The sequence below is a fragment of the Sciurus carolinensis genome, chromosome 11, assembly GCF_902686445.1.
Source record: "Sciurus carolinensis chromosome 11, mSciCar1.2, whole genome shotgun sequence".
Classification (NCBI taxonomy): Eukaryota; Metazoa; Chordata; class Mammalia; order Rodentia; family Sciuridae; genus Sciurus; species Sciurus carolinensis.
The window spans coordinates 125,173,854-125,200,489 of record NC_062223.1 but is presented as its reverse complement, the minus strand read 5'-3'; the positions used below and the strand labels follow the sequence as shown (position 1 = coordinate 125,200,489).

Here is a 26,636-nt window from a genome sequence, read left to right as displayed (position 1 = left end):
TCTTAAATCTAAACCTCAACCACATGGTATATAAACTGTTTTGCAAGTCTAAGTTCCCTAGGTATAAAAGTACACACAAGCATATCCTTCAGGGTACTATCATACTATTTTGACTTATCCAAAAGCCATAAATTCCTCCTGTTTTCTTAAATGGGTAACACTAGACAGTTACCTCATATATTTTAAAAGACTTAGGGATTATATACTTCAGTGATGTATTTCTTATCTGATAAAATACATAAAATGTCCTACTGAACTGTACAGGAACCTGTTTATCTTGATGTTAAATGTCTATGGGTCCACTGTGCTTTGGAGCTAAAAAACTTTAAGATGTTTCTCTTTTCTTGAAGTCAGGCTGCCAGTGTTCTCTAGGTACTACTAATGGAAATGTGTCCTCCTTCTAAATTATAGTTTATTAAACAAGGGCTTCAAAACCAGGTAACTAAGCTTGACTGAAGTGGTATATAAAAACAATAGACTGAGACAAGGGGAGAAGAAACTTATCTTTGAACACCCACAAGAGTTTTAGTGCAAAGACTAAAGGAAATGAAACTAAAGCCACAGGTTGAGTGTCACAGGTTAAGTGAAAGTACTGAAAAACTAAATTTCAAAAGATGTGTATAATTACATTTAAGCTGATTCAGAAACATCTACTGATTATCGAGCTCTATAGGAGTTTCTCCCTCTCAGCTGATAACGTTTCACTGTTTTGAGTCTTTGAAACTGCTGACTTAGTCACGCTTGATTTATTCCTGCTCTAAAAAAATAAAAGCCCTCACTACTCCCAAAAAGTACAGGTGAGATCAGGTCTGGCTAGATGCTTTCTGTCACTTATAAAGTCAAAGAGCCTCTAAAGAAAAAATATTATGAACAGAGACATAATAGCAAGAAGCTGTCTTTCCTGCCCAGAAAGAGCACTCCTCTTGTTCCATAAACATTTATTCATTTGATAAAAATTTATTGAGCACCTACTATGTGCAAGGCATCATACTAAGTGCTATAATACAGACAGTATGACAAAACTTTATATATGTAGAGTCAGAGCTAGTCCTTAATAGTTTTCCTGATATAAGAGAAAATGAATGCTCCTCCTACCTGGCTCAGGGAGCTAAGAGCACTGATAAAGAGCTCTTAGCTATATATCCTTTGAGCAACCCAGCATAAACTTTTGTCTTCAAATCGGCCATTAAGTCAAAACAAATAAGGCACATTTTTAAAAAAAATTCCCCCCTTTAATTGACCAAAGTAAATCCATGACATTTCATTTGGTAACCTGCTCAGAATTATAAAAATCATTCCATTTTGGCCCAGCCCATACTGTCCAGGGCAAAACTTCCAGACAATTCTAATGTCATCCGGCTCTGTTCTTATAAACTGCATATAAAAAAAATCTTCAACATTCTAAATATGATGCGCTCAGTGCAAAGCGTATCAGAGCTGGATGTGTGACATTTATGTCCTTGACAAGCCTCGATTATCCAGGTCCTTTACCTGCACCAAAAAAAAAAAAAAAAAAAAAAGTCAATTTAATATCGATAACCTGGTCAACTTTGCAGAGTTTTTCCTACTGAAATGGGTTCACCCAGAGCAGGATGGATTATGTTTAGTTCTGCTGTGTGGTTTGACATTGTGAATAAATAAACATGAATTAGAAGAACTAGTTGCTCTGCTTAACCTTTCAGAGTACTTCTGTGAGAAGTAGTAAAAATTTTTCCCTTCTCATGTATCAAAGTCTCTCAGTCTTTTCTTTTTCTTTTTTTTTTTTTTTGTAACAGGGATTGAACCCAGGGGTACTTAAGTACTGAGCCACATCCCTATTCACTTTGCTAAGTTGGTTAGGGTCTCGCTATGTTGCTGAGGCTGGCTTTGAAATTGTGAACCTCCTGCCTCAGCCCGGCTGAGACACTGGGATTACACATGTGTATCACTGCACCCAGCTCAATCTTTTCTTTGTGTAAGAGATATAACACACTCATATGTGATGCCTGTGTCTTTTTGCCATAAATTCCTCAGTAGAAGAGAAGAAAATGTAGTTCAGAAACAAACACATGAATTTTATCTTTCTTTTCTCCCCTCAAGCCTGATCACTGAAACATGCTGAATGAACATCAGCTGGAAAAATGTTGCTGCAACAACTGCTAAAATCACTGGGAGGTCTACTCTCTAAGCATATCTAAAATTTTAAAAGTAAAATTCTGAGTGAGTTGCAAGTATCTTTCAGATACAGGTGTCTTCAGAAATGCCCTTATTTAAGAAATATGGTGACCCATTATTTAAGTCCTAGAACCTATCTGGAAAACCTGAGGGTCACTCTGAGATAGTATAGCATTTGCTCACCTTATATATCCTGACCAGCCAATGTTCTGTGGTATATGCTTCCTCCAGGACATCAAGCTCAAAGTCTTTATTACCAATCTCAGCATTTCGGACACGGTCAAAGCCTGGTGGACGTTCTACAAAGGGACAAAAAATACATTCTATGGTTCTGCTTTATTAAAGAGAAAGTAGAGAAGATTCAGTACATCTTATAATATTCAGATTGTTATTCCTCAGACTGTAGTCTGCAAAAAAAAGCATCAGGTAGTGAGAGCAAATCAAGTGTTACCCTAACTCAAGTCCTGTACAAGATGATGCATGCCAGAATCCATAGAGCTTATCTTTGCTAAGAGATAGGGGCTGACTTCCAAACCCCTCTTTTTTTTTTTTTTCTCTTTTTCTGAGAAAGGTCATTCAAAGGCCTCTTTAACACACAACTAACGCTACCATAGATCAGAGAACCTATCAGAAGCCAAGGACCTGCATGCACTTAAATTTTATGCAAACCATAAAATTTAAGACCAAAGGAAAGACAACCTGATCAAATTCCTCAGTGTATCCATCTGAAGAAATGAAGTTTTTTGTCTCTCTATCCCTTTATTCCTTTCCTTAGCAATGCGCTTTGCTGAGACCCAACAAAAGACATCTGAAAGCATGGAATCTAGAGCTACACTGCCTGAGTTTGAATCCTGACTCTACCACTTAGTCATGTGAAGTTGGCCAGTTAAGTAACCTACTGGTACCTCAATTTTCTTCATATTTGAAATACTAATAATATTAGTGTCTGCTTTCTGAGTTGCTGTGAGGATTAAATGAGTTAATAGATATAAAGCATTTAGAGTACACAATGTTTGCTAGCTATTTATTTCTGTTACTACTACTATTGTTAATGCTGTGAATCACTCACTGGCTTCTGTGTAGACCTGCCCAAAGCGGTAGTAACACATCTTGTACATAAGGCAGTTGAGCAGCACTGGAGAACCCTCACGATCCACACGGAATTCCCCAGTTGGAGTATAATAGTCATTTTCCTTGATATGTTTGCCTGTGTCTGTGCTTCCTCCAATCCGAACCATCCAAAGAAACTTGTTGATATCTAGAGAAAAAAAGAAAAAGAAAAAAACTGCTGCATCAGAAAGGTTGCTGGAACTAAATACCCTAATGAAAAAGTCACTATTTCTAAGGAAATTCTCCATATTTTTCTAATAGGGAATGCTGCCATTTAACTCTAATGTATAAAAGACAATGTGTGAGTAAAATATTTTTCCTCAAAATGTATAATTTTTCTTAGAGATTATTAGAATCCTGAAATCCTATGCTATTGATCCAGTCTTATGTCACAAATGTCACTATTCCTACATATTAGCTGGAGGCTGAGCTATTGAATATAGTAGCCACTAGCCCACATGGAGCTAATTAAGAACTTGAAAAGTGGCTAATACAAATTAAGAGATACTATAAAAGTAAAATATACACCAGATTTCTAGGGCTTAGTACAAAACACACACACACACACACACACAATGGGTAAAACACTGGTTATTTGTTAAATGTCTTGATATATTCAATTAAATAAATTATTAAAATTAATTTCAAGTACTTTACATGTATGATGTTACTGAGAACTTAAAATGACTACGTAGCTCCCGTTGTATTTCTGTTGGCCAGTGCACTAACCTAAGGGATAGCAGCTTTACCAAAATGGAAAATACGAGTGTGCTGCTCCCTCTTGACCTACAATTTCAAAGTCACCTCCCTCCAAAGCATGAACATAAGAGGTCAACATTTCTATGTCAAATATACTCCCAGACTCTATTAATACCGACACTAACATCAACTCAGGATCTCTCTCTTAGATATGTCATTCTCTATTGCTTATTTATGGCTTCAGGGAAATCAGTTGCTCTGTTTAACTGGATGCTTAGTATAAAAAGTATTACTGATTCATAGGAAAATACAATTCCTAATATACTATTAAGAGGGGTTCCAAAGAATATTCTAGTGGTTAAGAAAAGACTCTGAATCCACATTATTTGGATTGGATTGGAATTCTAGCACTACCAATTCTAGTTGAGTGACCTTGAGCAAGTTATATAACCTCTCTGTGTATTAGTTTCCTCATCTATCAAACTGGAAAAATAATAGGGTTGCTATGGTATTATGTATTATGAGTAGAAGTAAGTAAAAGCACTTACTGTATCATTTGTCACAAGGTTAGCATTCAATGAACAATATTACCATCCTCCTATAGTATCTATATTCTTGCCTTCATCTTATATATGGAAATATTGAGGTATAGATTTGCCCAGATCATGCAGACAAACAAGACCCAAAACAAAACTCAAGTATCAACTCAATATCACAGAACTCTGGCACTATAGCTATCTGGCAAGTACATCTGAGGCAAAAATATGGCAAGCTTACTAAATGGAAGAGTAAAAAATAATAGGAAGGACCTAGCGGGGTGGCTCAGTGGTAGAATGCTTACATGTATAAGGCCCTAGGGCGTGATCCCCAACACCTCCAATATAATAATAATAATAATTTCATGAAAAAATTAATTTCAAAGATACAATTGTTTACAAAAAAATATAAATAAAGGTAATACTGTATCAATCTCTCATTGGAGAGAATCTGCACTATGATCAGATCTAACTTTTGTTTCAAATCTGCATAAGTATTCAATAGAAAGTAAAATGAAATATATATAACAATGCAAAAGAAAAAAATTTTGTTCATGACATGAACACTCAAAGGAAATTTAAATTAAGAACATGTAAGAAATGCAGTGAGATATGACCATGAAATAATGAAGCATATTAAAAAGCATTTATACCCAAATGCCTATTAATCATGTTAGAAAATGTCATTTTTGGAGTCTGTAACACTCAGCATAAAAATATTCAAAATATTTTGAATTTATTTAAGAATGCCTGGGTGTGTAACTCTGCCACAGTGCATCTTTAGTCCAGCCAATGTTTGGAATTCAGTCCTCAGCATTACAAAAAAAAAAAAAAAAAAAAAAAAAGATTGCTTTCAAAGCCCAAGTCATAGGTTTTTGTTTTTTATGGTTTTTCTTATTTGTTGACTGGTTGGTTTTTAATAGACTCAAGATAGACAAGAATAATGACTGAAGTTGAAGTTAAAAACAAAAGGAGCTGATGGGGGGGGATGAGCAATTAAGGCAATGCCAAATACGATTTACTTTTTGGCATACCTGTATATATGTATGTAGGGGTCGCTATATTAAAATATTAAAAGTATGCTCAGACAGAATCAACTGGAACATTATCATGATTAAATAACAGCAATAGTAACAATCTCAGGACTTTAGGTTCACTCTTTTGTATTATATAGAACCTCTAAATATTTTCAAAACTCTTACTAATAAAGCCTAATTAATAAGCTGAATATGGTGGTGAACACCTATAATAAAATATTGTTAACAATGGTTACTTAATGGTGGTTAATGCTAAGACTTTCCCCTTCTACCACACATATGTATACACAGCATGCATGTATGTATGCACTTAAATACATGTACACATATATACATAAATATATTTCTACAGTATTTAGAAATATTGTATCATAATAAAAACAAAACCTAAAAATAGTTGCACACAACCAAATAGTTCTGGTTCAATTGTTTGTGAAAGCTGAAGTCTATCTAGGTCCCTGCTATCATCATTCTTACTTTGCTCAAACAAGACACACATGATATAGTCTTATTACTTTATATATTCCATCCGGATGGAATTGTCATGTGTCTATATTAGAAGTCAATTTAAAATATGAAAACATCTTTACGAAATAGCCTTATGATTGGGGGGTTAGCGCAGGAGTAAACTGTATGCTGAGCATGAGCAAAAACCCTGGGTTCAAACCTCAGCACCAAAAAGAAAACACAAAGTAATCATTAACTGAAGGTAAACAAATTATAGTGTACTAGTCGACTCAGCTGTCGATAATATTTAAAGTTGATATTGAAAACACTTCTGGATTTAATCAAAAATTATAAATTAACTATGATAAGAAATGAAAAAGAAAAAGGGGATAATGTGAAATAAACTGCCAAACTCCTTGTTTACTCTAAGAAGTTCATAAAGTATATGTAAAACTGACCAATCACTGAATAGCAGAATACACAGATAACTTAAAATTATGAGATGCTAGGGTATAGTTCAATGGTAGAGTGCTGGCCTTAGCATGCACATGAGAACATGGATTCAATATCCAGCACCAAAAAAAACAAAAAAAACCATAAATGCTAGGAATAATTGCTTCTGGGGACTGGTGTTAAAGAGGCTCCAGTTTAGGGAAGACTCTCATTCTTTATTATAAACCATCAGAACTGTTTGACTTTTTAGAAAATTAACACATATTAGTTTAATCTTGTAAAAGTTATTTTTAAAGCAGTAAACTATATTTTCATATTTCTTCTAAAATTATCTTTTTGCCAGTTATCACAAAGAACATGGTAACATTTATTCTTTTATAGATTCAGTTGCTACTCAGTATCTGCAGGGGATTGCTTCTAGGACTTCCATTGAAACCAAATTCTATAGATGCTCAAGTCCCTTAAATAGTGTTTGCATATAGCTTAAATCCTCCCATATATTTCAAATCATCTTTAGATTACTTATAATACCTGATACAACATAAATGTTATGTAAATACTTTTTATACTATACTACATTGTTTAAAAAATAATGATAAGAAAGTCTATACATATTTATCACATTTTTCCCCAATATTTTCATTGAATTCATGGATGTGTAACTCATAAATAACAGGGCGGTGCATATGTACATATGTTTATGTGTATACTTACATATACATATGACATATACATTTTTTATATGTAAACACATTTCATACCTACATATATTTAAGAAACATTTTTTTTAAGCTGGCAAATAATGGCTTAAAGCCACTAAATAATGCTAATTCTTAAGTTCATTGTCATAAGCCTTACAGTCTTTGTTTTACTAGTTGGGGAAATACTTCTGTCTTTGAACAATTATAGCATGTCACACTGTGAGAAGGAATGAGGAAGAGAAAACAAAAGAAATGAAGTCTTGGTAAGAGTAATAAGGAGATTCATCTAGTTTTCTCATAATCTGTGCCCTGTGGTTAGTAATAGAATAAAGTACATTACCATCAGAGGAATACCCAGTAAGGCCTCCGAAAATGACAAGCACATAGCTGACATCAAGCTCCCTCATGATCTCATAGGCTTTTTCTTCTGTGGATGCCATTGCCTAGAAAAATGAATGTACAATCCTCAGAACAAAATCTCAAATCATAAAATCTCCTCATGAGTATTTTCCACTAGACTGTGCATATCAAACATTCAAAAGATTCCTTAACTTACCTGCCCTACTCGAGAAATATGGGTATTATTCCACGTATTATTGTCCACTAAAATTGTCCTGTTTGCCATAGCTGTAATCTGATAGCCATAATCCCACCATGACATGACCTTTGCATCCTGAAAGAACAGGAAAGGAAAGAACAGGATTCTTACTACCCCTAAAAATAAAATGCAGGAGGAGTGGAAGGGTATCTGTGGTCTGATAGAAAGTGAGGCCTGGCTCATTAACCAATTTCTTCACTACATAGTGCACTCCAAACCAGAAAATAAATATTGGCATCTGTTCCTCCATTTATATATGATCATGAAAATTCAGCGCAAGTTATATACAACCCAACATTTCCAGATCACTTCATATAAATAAGCACAATGATGTGGGATGTATAGGGGACTGTGCAATACAGCCAAATGAATAACTTAGTACCACTAAGTAACTTTATTAAATTAATGACCTTCTAACACTATCACAAAAATCAGTTATTATAAAGATGGGAGGAAAAACACAAAATTACAAGATGTGATGGGCAAGGATTAAGAGACTCTTAGTTCTGAGGCTAGGGTTGTATCTCACTAGTAGAGCACTTGTGTAGCACATGCAAAGCCTTGGATTCGATTCCCAGCACTAGGGGGGGGAGGAATGATTCTTTGTTTTGACTCTTAACAAATATGCTCAGAAATGCCATGTCTAATAGCTTTTCCAAAAGAAATGACTTCAGATTCTCAAAAGGTATAAGCTAAAATGTTAAAAAGTAGTTATCATTTAGGTGTTAACTTGATGGAAATTTACATCTTTTTCCTTGCTTCTGTTTCCTGATTTTTCTACAGTAAACATGTATTATATAACTTTCCCCCCCCAGTACTAGGAATTGAACCAGAAGTATTTTATCATTGAGTTGTATCTCCAGTCCTTTTTTAAAATTTGAGACAGGGTCCTGCTAAGTTGCCTAGACTGGCTTCAAACTTGTGATCCTTTTGCCTCAGTCCCCTGAGTTGCTACGATTATATGTGTACACCACCATGACTAGCTTTTTTTTTTTTTTTACTATTGGGAAGGATGGTCTGTTTCATATTAAAACCACCATTATATCAATGCAAGTGGCTATGGAAAGTCTAGATAATTAAGATCACTACAGAAGAATTCCCTGAATTGAATGGAAGTTGACCTTTAAAGTTCATTCAAGGCTGGGTTTCTAAAATTCCCATTTCTCCCAGCTTGTCACCTTTATAAAAGCCATATGATTCACAATAATATCCAGTGTTTCTCCCTTAATCCCTACCCCACAATTTCACTCCTCCCATATTTTCACCTCTGGAGTATTGTGACGGAGCCAGTAATATGCTTCTCGGAAGTCATCAAAAATGATCCTACTGCCATCCCCGCCACGGGCAGACAGTACAATGGAAGGAGAAGAGTAGGCCTCGCTGGTCACCCAGGTTGAATGAAAGGTGTAGGTGATTAGAAAAAAAGCCATGACCAATATCATCCCACTTGCCACCTAAACAAGGAAAAAGAATTACATAGTAAACCAAACTAAATTAAAACAGAACAATTTCTTATATGCAGACAATATAAATGAGATGAATCAAAATAAGTCAGGGGCTATCTGAGTTGATTCTAACCACCTGTTACAGTGCTCTAATTTACTCCCCGACTCAAAACACAAACATACACATGTGTGTACACACGCACACATGTAGTTTCCCAAGTCTGTTATACTGTCCCTTAATTCTTACTTCATTCTTAATAGGGTAAGTAGAATCCTGTTGCTTCTTGCTCTTCTTATCTGGGCGACTTATGTCCAGATTCTTCATATATGTGGACAGTACCTGAGAAACTCCAATGCCAGAAAGAATGCACATAACAGGTGCTAACACCAGCATTAGACGTACCTAAAAGAGACAGGAATAATCAGTCTAACCAATGTTTTACAATTATAGATTTTGGTTTATTAGTAGACCATGACATCAATTTAGGGGTTTTCATCAAACATGATTTCTCAGTGAAGAAAGAATAGAAAATATTTGCTATACCTATAGTAGAAGTATATATTTCTTAAACTTTGTCATAGGTACATAGTGTGTGTCCTGAGAAATGATATAAGTATATTCCTAATTGTGGTTTGAGATCAAAACAGTATGAGAAATATTGTCTTCCTATAATATATAAAATCCCTCCTCTCTTTTAACAATCTATCCCTAGATAGTTCTCCCACACCTTCAAGAAAAAAAGCATCATCTCCCTTTTTAAGTTATCCAGGGTCAAATTCTTCAACAAAATGCAAAACTGCCTTACTAACACAGGGTTATAAAAACCCAAAAAAGTTGAACACCACAACCAGAATGTATGAATGTCTTGCACATCCCTAGCAAGAATCAACAATAGCAAGTAGCTCTACAATTCAGTCCTTAAAGTGCTCAGAAGAAATCATCTACACAAACTTTAGTACTTTTTGAATCCTACCAGGAAAAACCAAAAACAAAAAAAGCACCTCAGAGTTAAGGGTAAAAAGTTTTGCTAGGACTGAGGGAATTCCTCACCATTACAGCTGAAAAGTACATGCTGGTCACACCATACATGATGATAAAAATCCGGGCATCAGACAGGTTGCTAAAGCAGTAATAGAGACCAACTACAAAAGAGGGAAGGAGAAGTAAGCAGGTGAGCCCTGTAGGCAGAAACCTACAAGGGAAATTATCTTCATTATATCACTACATGATTCTACACATTTAGCTTAGTAATTCCACTTCTAGGAATTTATCCTAAAAAAAAAAAAAAAAAAAAAAAAAAAAAAAAAAAATCACAGAAATGTGCAAAAGACCAGCAAAGGAGCTAATTAATTACAGTGTATTTTAAAAACAGAATACATCAATTAAGACATTGATATATAAGGTTATAGACTATTTACCCTTTTATACATCTTTATGCCTCTCTGTACTAAAACAACAAAACTAATAAATGATATATCTTAAGTATTTCTATAAAATAATACTAAATCACAGAGAAATTAATTTTTTTTTTTCAGTGCTAGGAACTGAACAGTCTTGAGCATGCTAGGCCACATTCTCAACCCTATCATGATTCTTTAGGATCAGGGGGAAAAACTGTATGATCTCATTCTTATTCAATAAATAAGTGAATGAATATATATTGATATTCACAATATCAATAAATGGATGAATATAAATTAAAATCAATAGTAGTTAGAGATAGGTGGTAAAAACTCCAATTTTTACCATGTTTTTACTTACTTATATTGCTTTCACAATACACAAATACTTTCATAATAAAAGAAAGTATAAGTTATTTTATAAAAGAAAAAGACCACTGACTGACATTGGTAAGTTCTAAGACATAATCTGAATTGGCCAGAAGATAATGAAAAGACTTTACAGTTAGTAGTGCCCATTATGGAACTTCAATACTGCAATAAGAGAAATGAGGTGAAGGCAAAGGAGTATATACCAGAAATACTAAAAAGAAAAAGAGAAAAAACAAACAAAAAAAACCTGAATGAGGGTTGAATTTTAACATAACACAAATGAACAGACAACCAGGAGGAACTAAACTTGCCAATATCTGTAACTTCAATTTCTGACTCCTACTCTGCTTTAAATATCTGGAAAATGTGCTTAGCCATCCTCTGTCTGGAACAGCATAAACGGGCAAATAAGAACAAAGATGAGGGTAGTTGACATATTTGAAATCACAGGCCGCTTCAGAACACAAGGTGGACCGACCTGGAAACATGAAGACAAGGAGTTGCAGATCAAAGTAGTAGGATGACCAGGTTGTGGGCTGATGTTCCGACACAGAAGCAATGATGGGGATGTTGTTCTTAGCGTAAGAAGGATCCAGCAGTGAGTAGAAACGCCCCGTCCAGGGAGATATTTTTCCTGGCAGCAAAGAAGCAATAAATATTTCACACACTATACTCCTAAAACAAATAAACATCCTAACCTAACTAATCACAACATTCCACTTTATTAAGACTCTTAGAGACAGAGAAGGATTAAGTTTTTGCTTCAATGCTACCAATAATATTTGAGTTTCACTCCTTTTCTTTCAAACTTGGGAGTACTTTAGTCAAAATAGCCAGCAGAATAGGAATTGGACTATATATAAATTCAGAGAGAAAAATAGAGTCAAAAGAGCTTCCTGAAAAGGCATTAGGCCTAATCTGGAAAACTCCAGAGATTAAATAAACCATGTCTTCTAGTCCTGCTCCAAATTTGACAATACTTGGGCAAAAACAAATTAGCTTCTGAGAAGTGGAAGTAAGGAAAATGGAGGAGGAAAATGTGGCAGGCCAACCAATCTGAATAGCTATGACTAAGTTACCATAGGATTAGATAAGTGCCATAATGTAAGGTATAACAAAGAATGGAAGAATGTCTACCAACCAACCAATAGTAAAGAAAAGAAAAAGATTAGCAAAGTAAGATACAGTTCTTTCACTGGGTGTAATTAAAAGTATCTCTAATAAGACATTCTCTGCTATGGTGAATCAAACACTGGGAGTGACAAGTGAACTGAATGTAAAAAAGCAGAACTTTAGTGTTTAAAATAAAGAGAAATAGGAGTAAAAGACAGAATCTCCTATGGTCAGGAAATACTCTGTCTCTCTGGAGTCTATTTTATGTATCCATTTTATTTAACACTAAAAGGAGTGATCCTGCCCTACCTGTCAGCATGAGGAGAGCTCCCACAGTGAGTAGGACAAAGCCTACCAGGGAGATGACACTCCGGAAAAGAACTTCAAATTGCTGTGGATTCAATTTGCTGCGCAGGTAATCCACAAAGGCATGGATCTGGCAAAGACCAAACACTCCAAAGGCTGCCATGTGCTCTGATGAAAGGACAGGCTGTAGAGGAAACAACATTATATATGGTAATAATACAGCTCAGACCTACATTATCCTGATCTACTTCAGGGGTCAAATAAATTCTGAGGTTTCCAAAAGGAATTAGGGTCAAACTAGGGGAGGGTTTAATTCATCTGACATATTTTCCAAATATAGCTAGAGTCCCCCAAAGCATACCATACACCATCATAATCACATCTCTGTCTTTTTGCTCAGGCCGTTTCCTTGGCCTGGACTGCAATTTTCCTGAAATTTCCATTCACTGATTTCTCATCATTCAAGACCCAGTGCAACACCATCTCTTCTTAATTAGCCAAACCAACCCCTCCCCTCAATGTTCTCCAGTACTTTAGATCTCTCCTAGCACTTAAATCACTATTTGCCTTAGACCAGTGGTTCTCTAACTTTAGTGGGCATCGTAATTCACCAGGGTGTTAAAACAAGTTACTGAGCCCCAACTTGAGTCTCTGACTCAGCAGTTCTATGGAGCTCTAGAATATGCATTTCTAACAAGTTTCCACTGATGCTGCTGGTTCTGAGAACTACTTTCTGAGAACCAGCATACTATAGGCTATAGACTGCTGCATATATTTCTTTTCCCCAACAAAACTAACTTCCTTAAGGACCAGGACAAATTTTTACTATCTTTATATTTCAAAGTGATTAGCAAATTATAAATAGTAGTTGATCAAGAAAGAAATATTTGTTGACCTCCGAATAAAGATTCCACTTTCATGAGAATTTTACATAAGAAATCAAACACATCATTGTGTACAGAGCAATGTGGTTAAAAGGTCTGCACTTTGCTTCCTGAAGGACTTACACAAAGATCCCATTAATATCAGGATTCACTGTTATTAAATGGGATCATAAGCATTAAAAGGGACTGGAAATTATAACTTTTTTGTTTATAAAATTATAACTTTGAGCCGGGTGCAGTGGCACATGCCTATAATCCCAGTGGCTCTGGAGGCTTAGGCGGGAGGATCACAAGTTCAAAGCCAGCCTCAGCAACAGCAAGGCACTAAGCAACTCAGTGAGACCCTCTCTAAATAAAATATAAAATAAGGCTGGGGATGTGGCTCAGTGGTTGAGTGCCCATGAGTTCAAATCCCAGTACCAAAAAAAAAAAAAAATATATATATATATATATATACATATATATATAACTTTGATCACTCATATCAACTCAGCTCAACTGAAACATCCTTCCCCTCCCACAACATAAGCTAAATTATAAGTTGTTAAATTCCAATTTTGTCGAGCAAATATTAACATGTTTCTGGAAGTAGACGTAAATGACCAATGATTCCATTGCTTCGGTTAACACAAGATCAAAGCTGCGAAAAAGTCCTACTCTTCTTAACAGAAGCCAAGTTACATCAATCTAACTGGAGCTGCTTAGAGTAGAAGCTGCTGAAAACGCTACTAAGTTTAAAACTCACCTGGAAACCCACAAAGGAGATCTGCATGGAAAGAATGGTGCCCAGGCAGTAAACAGTACAATAGGCCACATAAATCCGGTGAGAGAAACGGCCTGTGAGCATCAGCACCAGAACATGGAGAGGAATCAAGTTGATCAGGAACACATAACCTCCCCATGAAGAAACCTGTGATGGAAAAGGAACAGTTACTCTGAGCACTCCTCCTCAGACCACCACCACTATACTTTACAGTAACTATAAACTTTACTTACGCCAAGTGGCTTAAAGAGTTTAAACAGGTCAGGCACATGGTACACACCTCAACTCAGGAAGCTGAGGCAGGAGGATCATAAGTTCCAGACCACCCCTGGCAACTAAGAGAGACCCTATCTCAAAGTAAAAAAATAGAAAGGGTTGGGATATAGCTCAATGGTAGAGGATTCCTGAGTTCAATTGCAACACCACACACACATACACACATACACACACACACACACACACACACACACACACATACAGTTTAAATAATTGATTTTTTTCTTTTTTGGTAGAAAAATTACATTCAAACCCACTATTGTAAATTCATCACCAGCTCCCTTATGGCTACTAGCATTATGATCATATAGGAAGACATATCCAAGGCAGCAGAGTAAATCTAGATGCAATCCACTTTAAGGTCCCCCAGAGAATTTAGGGATATGTAAGCAAGTAGAAGTAGATAAGGGATGAAAGTCTAAGTATGTATGTAAGACTAAACAGAAAAAAATATATTGGAAAAGGAAAATTTTAGAGGGAACATAACCAGAAGAGGTTGGTCAATTAATATGTACCCACAGGAAATAGTTAAAGAAATTTAAAAGCTGGGTGTGGTGGCGCACACCTGTAATCCCAGTGACTCGGAAGGCTAAGGCAGGAGATCACAAATTCAAGGGCAGCCTCAGCAACTCAGTGAAACCCTCAGCAACTTAGTGAGATCCTGTCTTAAAATAAAAAAATTAAAAGGGCTGGAGATGTAGTTCAGTGGTACAAGTTACAAGTGCCCCTAGGTTCAATCCCTAGTACTGTTTAAAAAAAAATTCAAAAATGAAAAACATGTAGAGGGGTTGGGGATATAGTTCAGTAGTAAGGCATTTGCCTAGCATGTGTGGGGCCCTGGGTTAAAGCAAAGCAAAAAAAAAAAAAAAAAAAAAGAACACACATAGAAAAAGTTACCATATAGAAATAAGCAAGAGCACACTTGGCTGCCCAATAGATGGAACCAGTCTTCACTGCCTTGATCCACATGTAGTAGGTGAGGAGCATGCAAAAGATGGCTATCCCTGCAGAAAAAACACACCCGAAATTCAAGAGGCCACGACAGCGTAGTGGCTAAGAATACTGTTCTGGAACAGCCTGCCTGGATTAAGATCTCTGATCTATTACCTGGTAACACTGTGATTTTAGGTAAATTATTTTACCTCCCTTTGTCTCAGTTTCCTATAAAAAAGGTGTCTATATTAGTATCCACTCCCTAAAACTGTTGTGAAGACAAACATAAACAATGCACTTAAAGAATTTAGAACAGTAAGCACTCAGTAAATGTCTGCCATTATTAGTTTTGTTCTTTCCAGGCATTATATTTCCTGCTACTTCTAAAGAAGTACTATACTATCATGTGCCATCCTGCCTCTACATCTTAACACAAGCTGGCTCTGATTGCAACTAACCTTAATATCTGCCTACTGAAGTACCAACTTCAGGGCCCAGTTCAAACTCGAAAACCCAAATTAATCTTTCCTTGTACTTCACTCCAAAGTACTCTTCATATTTTTATCATAGCACAAAGCATTACTTGCCTGTTACTGGAGTTATTTTTACAGGTCCATTTTTATCTTACCAGATTATGGGCCAACATAATATTTATAATCTATCCCTTTAATTATGAGCCAAAATAATCTTATTCATCATCTATCTTTATAATATTTAACACTGTCTTCCAGAATATTTTTAAACTAAAAACTCAATAAAAGTCATTATAATTTTAAGGACAACTAAACCCCTTTATCTAGGAAAATAAAGCAAATGATTATAATGTTAAAACCAGAGTTAACTCTGAGTCCTGAGATGAGCCAAGAGTTTTTAAGATTTACCAGTTACCTTCTAACAAGGATGACAGAAGGAGAAAACAAACTTGTCCAATATCCCTTCTTGCCCATTTCTAATCTTCTTACCACGTATCATTTTTATTATTGCTCAGCAATATATATGAGCCCAATTTCTACAATACTTTGTGAAGTTCTTTTGGACAATGAAGTTAATGAAGTGAACAGATCCCCTTTAGCATTTTACAAGTCTACCTTCATTATCATAGGAGCCAGCCACAGATCGGGAGATATATCCAGGAACTACAGCAATCATGGCAGCAGCAAGAAGCCCAGCCCCTGCATCCTATAGAAAAAAATAATAGGAGTTAACACCAACACATCTATGAGAGAGAACAAATGACCCACTGGTCCATTCTGATTATAACAGGTTGAGAGAGCACCCAACAATTTCCAAGGCAGAGGTGAAATACTAAAAATGTTCATAGTACCAAAAAGCTAAAAATTTTATAACCAAGTCCCCATGATACCATGTCTGAAACAGTATAGTAAGTCATGTAAGCTACCTAAATATCAGCGCTTGCCCAAGAATGTGCTATTTGCTTTTTTTTTTTTTTTTTTTGGTCCCATTCACCCAACCCCAGGTCGTTTTTTTTTTTTAGTTATACATGACAGAATGTATTTTGAAATATTGTACATGCATGCAATATAACTTCCCATTCTTTTTTTTTTTAAATATATATAACTAAAGATATGTATACATCTGCAAACCATGTTTGTCTGGGTCTTATCTGTTATGTAAAAGTTTGTAAAATGAAAGTTTATGTAGGTTTACTGGCAAGGTATCCAATAAGTGCGCCCTTTTATACATTGTATCTGACATAGAAGGGTGACACTATCATTTGAAGAACTATCTTATATCTGTTTACTTTGACTAATTTTGGTTATCAACAATAACCAAAATAATAATTTTGGTTATCAATTTGTCTATTTTTGGTTATCAACACTGTTTCCTAAATGTATAAGAATTCAAGACTATCCTTCAATTTTTATTAGTACTGCTAATCCATGAAGACCTGTGATTATTGTCACCATACACTATGGATTCTATATTTTACTTTAAAGGTTAAATATCATTAACATAAGGATGTGTGTAATTGTGACACATATGTCTTAGATGTATTAGATGCATTAATGTTCTTCAAGTATACAAGTCTTTTAAAATGTAAAACTTAGGAGAGCACTTTACCAAGTTGGTGTTGTCTCAAACAAAAATTATCTGCAGCAATAGGCTCCTTTAGATTTATATAGAAATAACAAATTTGATTGGTATTTATTTATGTCATTTAATGTTTTATAACCAGATAAAGGTAACCTGTTGTTATAAGTTATATATAAAATTTTGTGTTACTCTTTACAGTGGGATGGGATTTAAATTAATTTTCAAAAGGTAATAAGGAGAGCCTGATTTGTTCAAAGGTTGACAGTGTGGAACATAAAAACATTGTGCCACTTTTTCCATAAAAAGGAAGTTAGAAACCCTCTTAGTGTTTCTGTTTAATTCATGTTTTAGATGTAATGTTGTATTATGTTAACTGTTATTCAGATACATTCAGGAAATAACATATGAGAACATTGTGAATTGATACTTTAAAAAAAAAAAAAAGAGGCAAAGATCAGATTCAGATATAAAACACTTTAAGATTTGTCAAGAGGCCAGTCTCACCTGAATTAAGGCTCTGCCTCTCTCATCTTTCTCCATGATAGGATGGTTCCAAAGTAGGCTAGAATTAAGCTTATTTAAAGTTGCATTCAAAAGATAGTTTTTTTGGTGTAAAGATTACTATGATCCCCAAACAGGGGATAAATACAAAACTTAAGTAAAGGTTTGGGTAAATTGTAAAAGGTATTTAGGTTTGTGAGAGCTGTTTTTATTTTATGTAAAACATGTATGTAACTGAGCTGATAAATACATGGGTCTTTGTAGAGACTAAATAGATACCAAAGATACTATAATGTTCATTTTGTATTCCTTGTAAAACTTTATAACTGTTGCCTGTCTGTGTTTTGCAGAAGTACTACTTCTAACAGAATAAACTGAGCTGATTTAAGACAATAACCCATTCTTGTGGTTGTACATGATGTAAAGTTACACTTGTCATATATTCATATATGAACAAAGTAATGTCTGATTCATTCTGCTTTCCCATTCCTATTCCCCTTCTCCCCCACCATTCCCCTGTTTGATGAACCTTCACTCCCCTGCCCCAAGTGAGCCAGCATGCACATATCAGAGAACATTCAGCCTTTGGTTTTTTGGGATTGGCTTATTTCACTTAGCATGATAGTCTCTAGAGTTCCATTTATTTACCAGCAAATGCCATAATTTCATTCTTCTTTATGGCTTATATTCTACTGTGTATATGTACCATCCAATCCCAGGTCTTCACTCATATATGTATTTTTATCTTGACTCAGGATCTCCCTAAATTGCTGAGGCCTTGAACTTGCAACCCTCCTGCTTCAGGATCCTGAGCTGCTGGGATAACAGACATGTACCACTGCACCTGGCTGCCTTGGGGGTTTTGGGGTTTGTTTTTGTTTTACAGTGCTGGAGACTGAACCCGGGGACTTGTTCATACCAGGCAAGTGTTCTACCACTGAGCCATTTCCCCAACCCACAGAATGGGCTGTTTGACTACAGGTATTCCCAGGTTTATTAGTTTCTTCCTCTAACAATGACTGCACAGGAATACCAGGCATACCTCTCTAAAAGCCATGCAATGATGAACAAAGGAAGAAAATTATTATGTAAGTCAAAAAGGCAAAAAAGATAGGTGATAATCCACTTGAACTGAAGATACCTGGAACTTAGGTAATAAAGCTGGAGTAACACCAGGCTTATTTGAATTCAGGGAAAAAGTAGAAACAAAATATAAACCACACTCCAAAAGAAAAAGGGCTTGTCTGTTGATAAGAGTCAAATTTGGGACAAAGGCAGCAAGGAGAAGGATAAAAAGTTTCCCAAATTAAACTCAGGGTTCTAAAGCTCTTCTACTAGGTTATCATCTCTCAGGTGTTCCCCTAATAACACAGCCACAGACTAAGAATAGATTACAGGAAACCAGGGTCAGCAAAGCTGAAATTCTGAAAAAAGAGTCAGCACTTAGGAAGTCTATTAGAGAAGCCGGATGGCTTAAATATTTTGAAATAAATACTTAAAAAAAATAATAAACAATTTGTAAGTGCTTATTTCCAGTAGAAAGAACAAACTACCTTGGAAATTTTTGTGTAGTTATTTTTTTCTTCTTCCTTACATTGGTGAGGGCTTCAAAATCAAAAGTTCACATTATGCATTTTAAATGTTTTGTTTTGTTGATGGTGGGGAGTGGGGAGTACTAGGAATTGAAGCCAGGGCTGCACATATGCCAGGCAAATGCATTATTAATGAGCTACATACAGCTCCAGTCCTTTTTATCTTGAGACAGAGTTGCACTAAATTACCCAGAATGGCCTCAAACCTGAGATCCTCCTGCCTCAGGCATGTCCAGATTTTTCTCTCCCTCTTTCAAAAGCAATTTACATTTGATTTTCAAATATTCTCTCCTATGGGCAAATAAATGCTAATGGTAAGAACGACATATTCTAGGGAAGGGTTGGATAAATTCAATACAGTCTAGCAAACAATGTCCATAGCCTCTAGTTTCCTGTTCTTCTAAGGCTCTCAGTTCCCTACCCTCTAGCATCAACTAGAAAGGTTGAACAACATTCATTCCCAAGTCTCCTGTCACCCCAAATCCTTCACCTTGAGCTCTTTGGTAAGGTGGTACGTGACGATGGTGGTGAAGGAGGAGAAGAGAGGGGCCAGGAACACACAGACATTCCGAATGTCGATGGTGATGTGGAAAAAATGAAGAACATGGTAGATTGCAGCAGAGGTGATCATTAAGCCTGAAACAGGAAGGAGAAACTCCATTAGGTTGTCCTGGTAAGACAAAGAACTTCAGGGAAAGAGAAAGGATTAGTAAAGTCACTACACAGGTCTTGACAAACCACCACAACACTAACACAGCAACTGCAGTAGGCCTCTAAAGTTCTTTCCTAAGGATTCAATGAAAAGTCTGGAATATATGAAAAACCATCCATCACCCTTCTCCCACACATATTCTCCTGTCTTATATAAGATAAACTGTTGAAAAATCTATAATCAGGATGAAATTATGAGTGTCATGTATTAGAAATATAAGAAACTGTTCTATAATATATAAATACTGTCCTGTATTTAAAAAAAAGTTCTGTTCCTCTCACCTGGGTAAATTGTTCCTCCAATGATTCGTCCCAAAGGGTACCAGGCCCGGTCATCAAACCAGTTATGGAATTTATAAAATCCCTCCTCAGCCAGGAACCGAGTAGTTCGATAATTAAAATACCTACAGCAGGAAAGAAAAGATCTGTGTCTCCTCTTCTTCCTACCCAAATACTTATACTAATTTATAGTAAATTTTATTCCTCAGGGTATACCACTGAGGAACTTACCATTACTTCAATAAAGGTCACTTTGGTATTAAAATTATACAAATAGTTTTTAATAATAACTACATCCGAAATATGGTGATATTCAGTACCAAAAAATCCCTACATTACTGTGAGTCTCCTTATTTCTACTCCATGCTTGCCACAACTAAAGCAATGCTTTTCTCATAAGGAAATAAAACTAGAGCCTGTTACCACAAAGCATCCAAGCAGGACACTTTACCAGGCTAGCACATGGTAGGCAACAGGAGCAGTGAGAGTAAAGCACCCAGAAAACAAGGCCACTGAGATAGGAACACCAGTAGATTTTTTAATTGACAGGAACATCAAAAAGAAAAATTTCTATATACCACACATGGGGACACATAGATAAATTCAAGTGATAAGCATCCTCAAAGATGTTGGTATAACACCATATGCAGAATGAAAAATTTTAACACACCAAGCTTGAGGGAAAGGAGGGACAAAAGAGGAAGAAGGAGGGAGGAAGAAGAGGAAGAAGGAAGGCAGACTAAAATAAATACATAAATAAATAAGTCTTAATCATGACTTATGTCCTTCCTGCCCACCTCCCTAATCCTATCTCCTATTTGGTCAATCAAGTATTGGCAGCTAAAGTAGGTAAGAGAAGCAACGGATGGCAGAAATCTCTTTCTGTTCATCACTGAAGAATGTTATTTTGGTAACCATCAGAGAGAGAAGGGATGAGGGGAGAAGGCAGTCAACATACGTCAGAATTATGTCCTTTACCTACTAACAGGAGGCAGAGTGATACAGAGGCAGTATGTTAGTGGGACAAGGTTCTCCTCTCCAAAAAAGGACAGTCAAATCCCATAAGCTTTATGCTTTCTTCCAGTTCTATGACTACAAAGCAGATACCTTTGTTTTCCCTCTCTCCTGAATATCTGCTCAATTAGAGGGTCTGAGAAAGAAACTCTGTGATCATAAGAACATAAGTTTCCTCATTCATGAGAAAAAAAAATAAGTTGATTTTGGAGGCCCCAAAAAGAATATCTGTAATGCCTCTAAAATGCTTTAAAGTATCTACACAAAACAAAATGATAAATCTGCATACCAATGCAACCATTAAACTTTTGAACCAATGTTCCAGCAGGTGAATATTTTTAAGATACAAATGATACTTCAAGAACCTATGGTGGGCTGGGGAATATAGCTCAGTTGGTAGAGTGCTTGCCTTGCAAGCACAAGGCCCTGGGTTCTAGTCCCCAGCACTGCAAAAAAAAAAAAAAAGAACCTATGATTCTGGCTTTTCAAACATTTCATAAGCCTTAACATTAGGTAACATAACACAGTGACACCAGTCTCTGGAGTCAGACAAATCCACATTCATCTTGGCATCTCCATTATTAAACTGGAACTTTGGATAACCTCTCCCAGCCTGAGCTTCATATATAAAAAGGGAAGTGCCTACATCTTACTGTTTGCTGTAAGGATTTAGAAATTATCTGTAAAACAGTGCTTGGAAGAAAATGAATGTTCGGGAAAGGAAAACTGAATTCTTTTAAATTCAATAAAGTCTAATAAAATTCATAGCTTTACTACTTTTCGATGCCTTAGAATTTAACAATAGACCAATTTCTAGCCTATAAATGGTAAACAGGAAAAAAAAAGTCATGAATCTCAAGTTCATGACTTTTAATTCTCTTTTGAGCTTGAACTATACACCAGGTTCCTTTCTGTCGATCTGCATCTCTAAATTTTGACCAAACTCAAGTCAGACTTCTCTTAGCCTAGCCAGATCTTAAGTGACAGGCAGTCACACCAGCAATGCTTCTTACATTTTTCAGTTTACCAGACTTAGCTGGTCAATTCCAACAGAAATGCTTCAAAAATCTGGAAAAATTCCAGGATTTTCCCCTTCAATGTACTGAAAGCACATCCCCAATCCTGAGAGCTGACTTAAATCTGAATCTGAAACCCATGAACCTGAATGCCTCCCAAAGGAAATAATACCAGACCAAGTAAAGGTACTCACGGATCGAACTCATGGATAACACTTTCAAATCTCAGGACAGCAAAGAGACGAGTGGAGAAAGCTACAAAAACACGAGCATAAATAATTTAATTTTTTTTTTTTTTTTTTGATACCAGGCATTGAACTCAGGGGCGCTCAACCACTGAGCCACATCCCCAGTCCTATTTTGTATTTTATTTAGAGACAGGGTCTCCTGAGTTGCTTAGGGCCTCAATAAGTTGCTGAGGCTGGGTTTGAACTCATGATCCTCCTACCTCAGCCTTCGAAGTGCTGGGATTACAGGCATGCACCACTACACTAGGCAAATATTTTAATGTTAGTGCGCCATGAAAACAATAGCAGATAAATAAGAGCATTATAAAGAAAATAGAATTATTCAGCACAGGGGGGTCACATAAAATATAAAAGAATTTTCTGAATAAAGTTTTTATCCATCCCTCCTCACACACAGGAAACAAAAGAAGTTTGACAGTGACGTCTACATTTTACACTTAGGTAGAACACATTTAATTACTTATTGTAGTAAACAAAGTCTATTAACATTACATTTACCTACTAATACTCAATTCAGCTTACATGCTCATCTTTTGTAAATGCTGACTACACACACACACACACACACACACACACAACTAACCTTAATCTTTGAGCAACCCAAAAGTTATGTCAAAGGTGACTATATTTATGACTATGAAGAACCAGAAAATCTACAAAAGTAAGTTCTCAAGAACTGTCAAGGGGCTGGGGAAATAGCTCAGTCAGCAGAGTGCTTGCCTTGTAAGCACAAGGCCCTGGGTTCGATCCCCAGTACCCACCCCCCCCCCAAAAAAAAAGAAAAAAGAACTGTCAAAAATACTAAGCACCTAAACTGAAGATAATTGTCCTCTACAAAATTCAGTATCCAACAGTCCCCATTATCTCTTTCAGCCCTGTGAGAAAACACAATTAGTATGCTTTTGTTCTTTTCCAGATGATTGCCAGTCCTTGTTTCTTTAATTTTGCCTTCATAAAATTATCATGAAGGAAAAATGCAAGAAGAAGAACATTACCATCCATTAGAAGAACAAAGCATTTAGCCAGGTGCAGTGACACACACCTGAAATCCCTATTACTTGGGAGCCTAAGCCAAAAGGATCGCAAGTTGGGGCCAGCCTGGACAATTTAGCAAGAACCTATCCCAAAATAAAAACAAAAAGGGCTACGGATGCAGCTCAATGGTAGAGCCTCCCTGGGTTAAATCCCCAGTTCTATACACACACACACACACACACACACACAACCAAAACAAAAAAACCAACCTCAAAGCATTTGAAGAAAGCCATGTTTGACTTTTTTCAACATTTTATTCTTCTTATTCCCAAAGAAACAGAAGTCCATGTGCATACTCACATAACACAGCAGCCATTGATAGAATGAGAAGCTTCAGAAGTGTGTCCTGCTTCTCGTAGGACAACCGCAAAAATCCAAGCTTAGTCATCTTGACATCAAGGGCAGCAACAGAAGACAATCAAATAGCTAAAATGGAAAAGTCAGGATCATAGGATACTGAACACCCTCAATTTACTTAACTTTTATCTTATGTGGTAGTAGAGAACCATAAGGGACATATGAGCTAGTAAAAAGCAAACTTAGTACCAATACCCAAAACTTACCCAAAGTATGATACACTGGCAAGGAAGCAGACACAATCGGATCTATGAGATTAAACTAAACTAAAAAGGAGTCAGATGTGGTGGTACACACCTGTAATCCCAGCATCTTGGGAGTCTGAGGCAAGGATCACAGTTTGAGACCAGCCTCAGCAATTCAGCAAAGCCCTAAGCAACTTAGCAAGAACCTGTCTCAAAATAAAAAATAAAAAGGGCTGGGGATTTGGCTCAGTGGCTAAATGTCCCTAGGTTGAATCCCCAATACACCTCCCCCTACAAAAAACCCTAAAAAGGAATATCAAAAGAAACCACTCATGATTATGCTTCCCACTCCTTCACACCTAATAAATACATAACTATGACTGGCAATACTATCACACAAGAGTAAAGCAGGGTTAGGGATGCAGCTCAGTAGCAAAGCATATGCTGAGCATGCTCAAGGCCCTGGGTTCAATCCCTAGCACCAAGAAAAGAGTAAAGTAGAAGCAGAAAGACAAAATGGGGTGCAGAGGAGAGAGGCAAAAATAAATAGGAAAGATGGAAAGTTGAGAAAAAATAATGAAGAAAGAAAACACTAGGAAAAAGACACAAATATATGGGGGGAGGGTGAGGAGCAGGGAGTAAACATTAAGTACAGAAGTGAAAGTAAAAAGAGGAAAAAAAGAAGTCATGACTGAATCGGCACAATTTCAAGCCCTAAATGTTAGATTCAATTGACTGGCTTCTGTTCCAAATCTCAAAAGGGCTGTAGGGTCAACTAAAGAGCATGACTGATCACTAAAGCAAGTGAAAGCATGCACCCAAGAGGGGAAGATAAACATACATAGACCACTGTACTTTTAATCCCTATATCACACTGTAACTACTGCACAGATCTATTAAATCATCTATTTCCAGGCCTCTCTGTAACTTACACTGCTGATTTGAAGCGACTGATTCCATGACATAGTGATAATTCATGGAACCAGATGCTAATCTTGAGGGAAAAGAAAATAAATTTTTCCTACTGAAGCAGAAAAAGGCAGGGGGAGGGGAAAACTGTATTAAAATAAAATGTTCAGGAAGTAGTCTACAGACTATTCAGAAAAATAATCACTTGACAGACAAGAGCTACACAGCATTTCTTAAACCATAGCAGGTTAGCCATTTCTGTGCAAGACAGTACTACCTTCTTAAATTATAAGCTGATCAAGGGCAAAGGGATGAATATAATAACAAATAATATTGTTCAAAACTATGCAGGAAACAAAAGGAACCTACATTAGTCCTAATCTGTTTCCCACTACTACTGCAGTAAAGTGGGGGAAATAACACTGGACTAGGAGGGAAGGCATGAAGAAACACACATTCCTAGCCTCAACACTGAGAATTCAAACATATTTCCTATAATTAACCGTGGCAGAGGAGCAGTTATAGATGTGTTTAATTATAATCCCAAAGGTAAAAACTTTTGATGCAAAGACCTAACTCCAGGAGGTACACAATCCAGCCTTATCTCTCAAGTTTGAAGCTGTTTTCTGGAATGACTGAAATAGAAACAAACTTAACACCACTGTTTTGATACCCACACACCTATGAGAGTAAGCAGGGGAAATGAGTGTGCTTGTACCTCAACCTGAAAACTGAGTAAAGGAACTGGTCATTTAAGGCCGGACGGTCAAGGTACTTTTCATGTTGTGCTCTCCGGTCATTTTCGCACAGCGCCAAAGCAAATAAGGGCAAAGACACGTAGTTAAAATACTTTTCTTTCTGCTCTTCTCCTTAACTGTGTCTTGCAAACTGTGGCATCTCGTCCCACCCTACCCTAGCTTCCACGACTGCGACCTCTCCAGCCCCGTTCTCCCACGCACGTGTCCACACCCTCACACAGCTCTGCTCCCGCTCCTCCCTTCGGCTCTCCTTGGCAGGTCCTACCTCCCTCTCCTTCCACCCACACAGAGCTGACCACCTCCGACCCCACCCATCGCGGGACCCCACCACCACCTCAGCACCCTACGCCTCTCCCCCGTCACTAGTGGCGACGTCCAGCCTTTCCCACGCCCTCCTGGCCTAAGCGCATGCCCCGTCCCCACGACCCTCCTTCCCCAGACCGTCACATCCTCACACTCCAGGAGATCCCCACACCACACCCCACGCCCCCTCCTCAGCAAGGCCCTAAGCTTTGCTCCCCACCACCTTTTAGAGCCCTACCTCGTGAACTTCGTTTACGCCCGTCAACACCCGGAACCTTACAGACGCTAACTCTCAAGTTATAGCCTACGGCCTTCTCACCTGGCCGGCGTTCCTCAAGAACCCGCTCGACTCCTCCTGCCATCCGTTCAGCGGTGCACCCAACCCTGGCAACGGCTGAGTCCGCCTCCCTGACTGCTCCTCATTGGCTGGTTCCGGGCCAATACA

The 26,636-nt window shown here is 36.9% G+C and overlaps 1 protein-coding gene across 2 annotated transcripts; it reads right to left on the bottom strand.

Moving 5' to 3' along the window:
* Nucleotides 1-945: 945 nt before the first annotated feature.
* On the bottom strand, nt 946-26,636 carry Stt3a (STT3 oligosaccharyltransferase complex catalytic subunit A). 2 transcript variants are annotated; one of them, XM_047516297.1, is made up of 18 exons: nt 26,511-26,636; nt 23,980-24,105; nt 22,591-22,651; nt 20,370-20,491; nt 19,867-20,012; nt 16,317-16,407; nt 15,193-15,299; nt 14,002-14,166; nt 12,376-12,556; nt 11,432-11,587; nt 10,232-10,323; nt 9,428-9,583; nt 9,001-9,189; nt 7,694-7,810; nt 7,478-7,580; nt 3,224-3,412; nt 2,338-2,453; nt 946-1,491 (listed from the first exon to the last, which is right to left on the bottom strand). In XM_047516297.1, exons 2-18 carry the CDS (start codon nt 24,065-24,067, stop codon nt 1,453-1,455), a joined length of 2,118 nt encoding a protein of 705 aa, XP_047372253.1. In that variant the 5' UTR covers nt 24,068-24,105; nt 26,511-26,636; the 3' UTR covers nt 946-1,452. The 2 variants fall into 2 exon arrangements, with proteins under 2 accessions (XP_047372253.1, XP_047372254.1); XM_047516298.1 differs by having other exon boundaries at nt 26,430-26,551.

Bases quoted from the DNA above. Each gene is read 5' to 3' on its own strand.
- Stt3a (XM_047516297.1), bottom strand. From the start codon at position 24,067: ATGACTAAGCTTGGATTTTTGCGGTTGTCCTACGAGAAGCAGGACACA. The intron at 22,652-23,979 runs GTGAGTATGCAC...GTGTTTTTGTAG, and splicing joins ATCAATGGCTGCTGTGTTAT to CTTTCTCCACTCGTCTCTTT. The intron at 15,300-16,316 runs GTAGACTTGTAA...TTTTTTCTGCAG, and splicing joins TGGCTCCTATGATAATGAAG to GGATAGCCATCTTTTGCATG.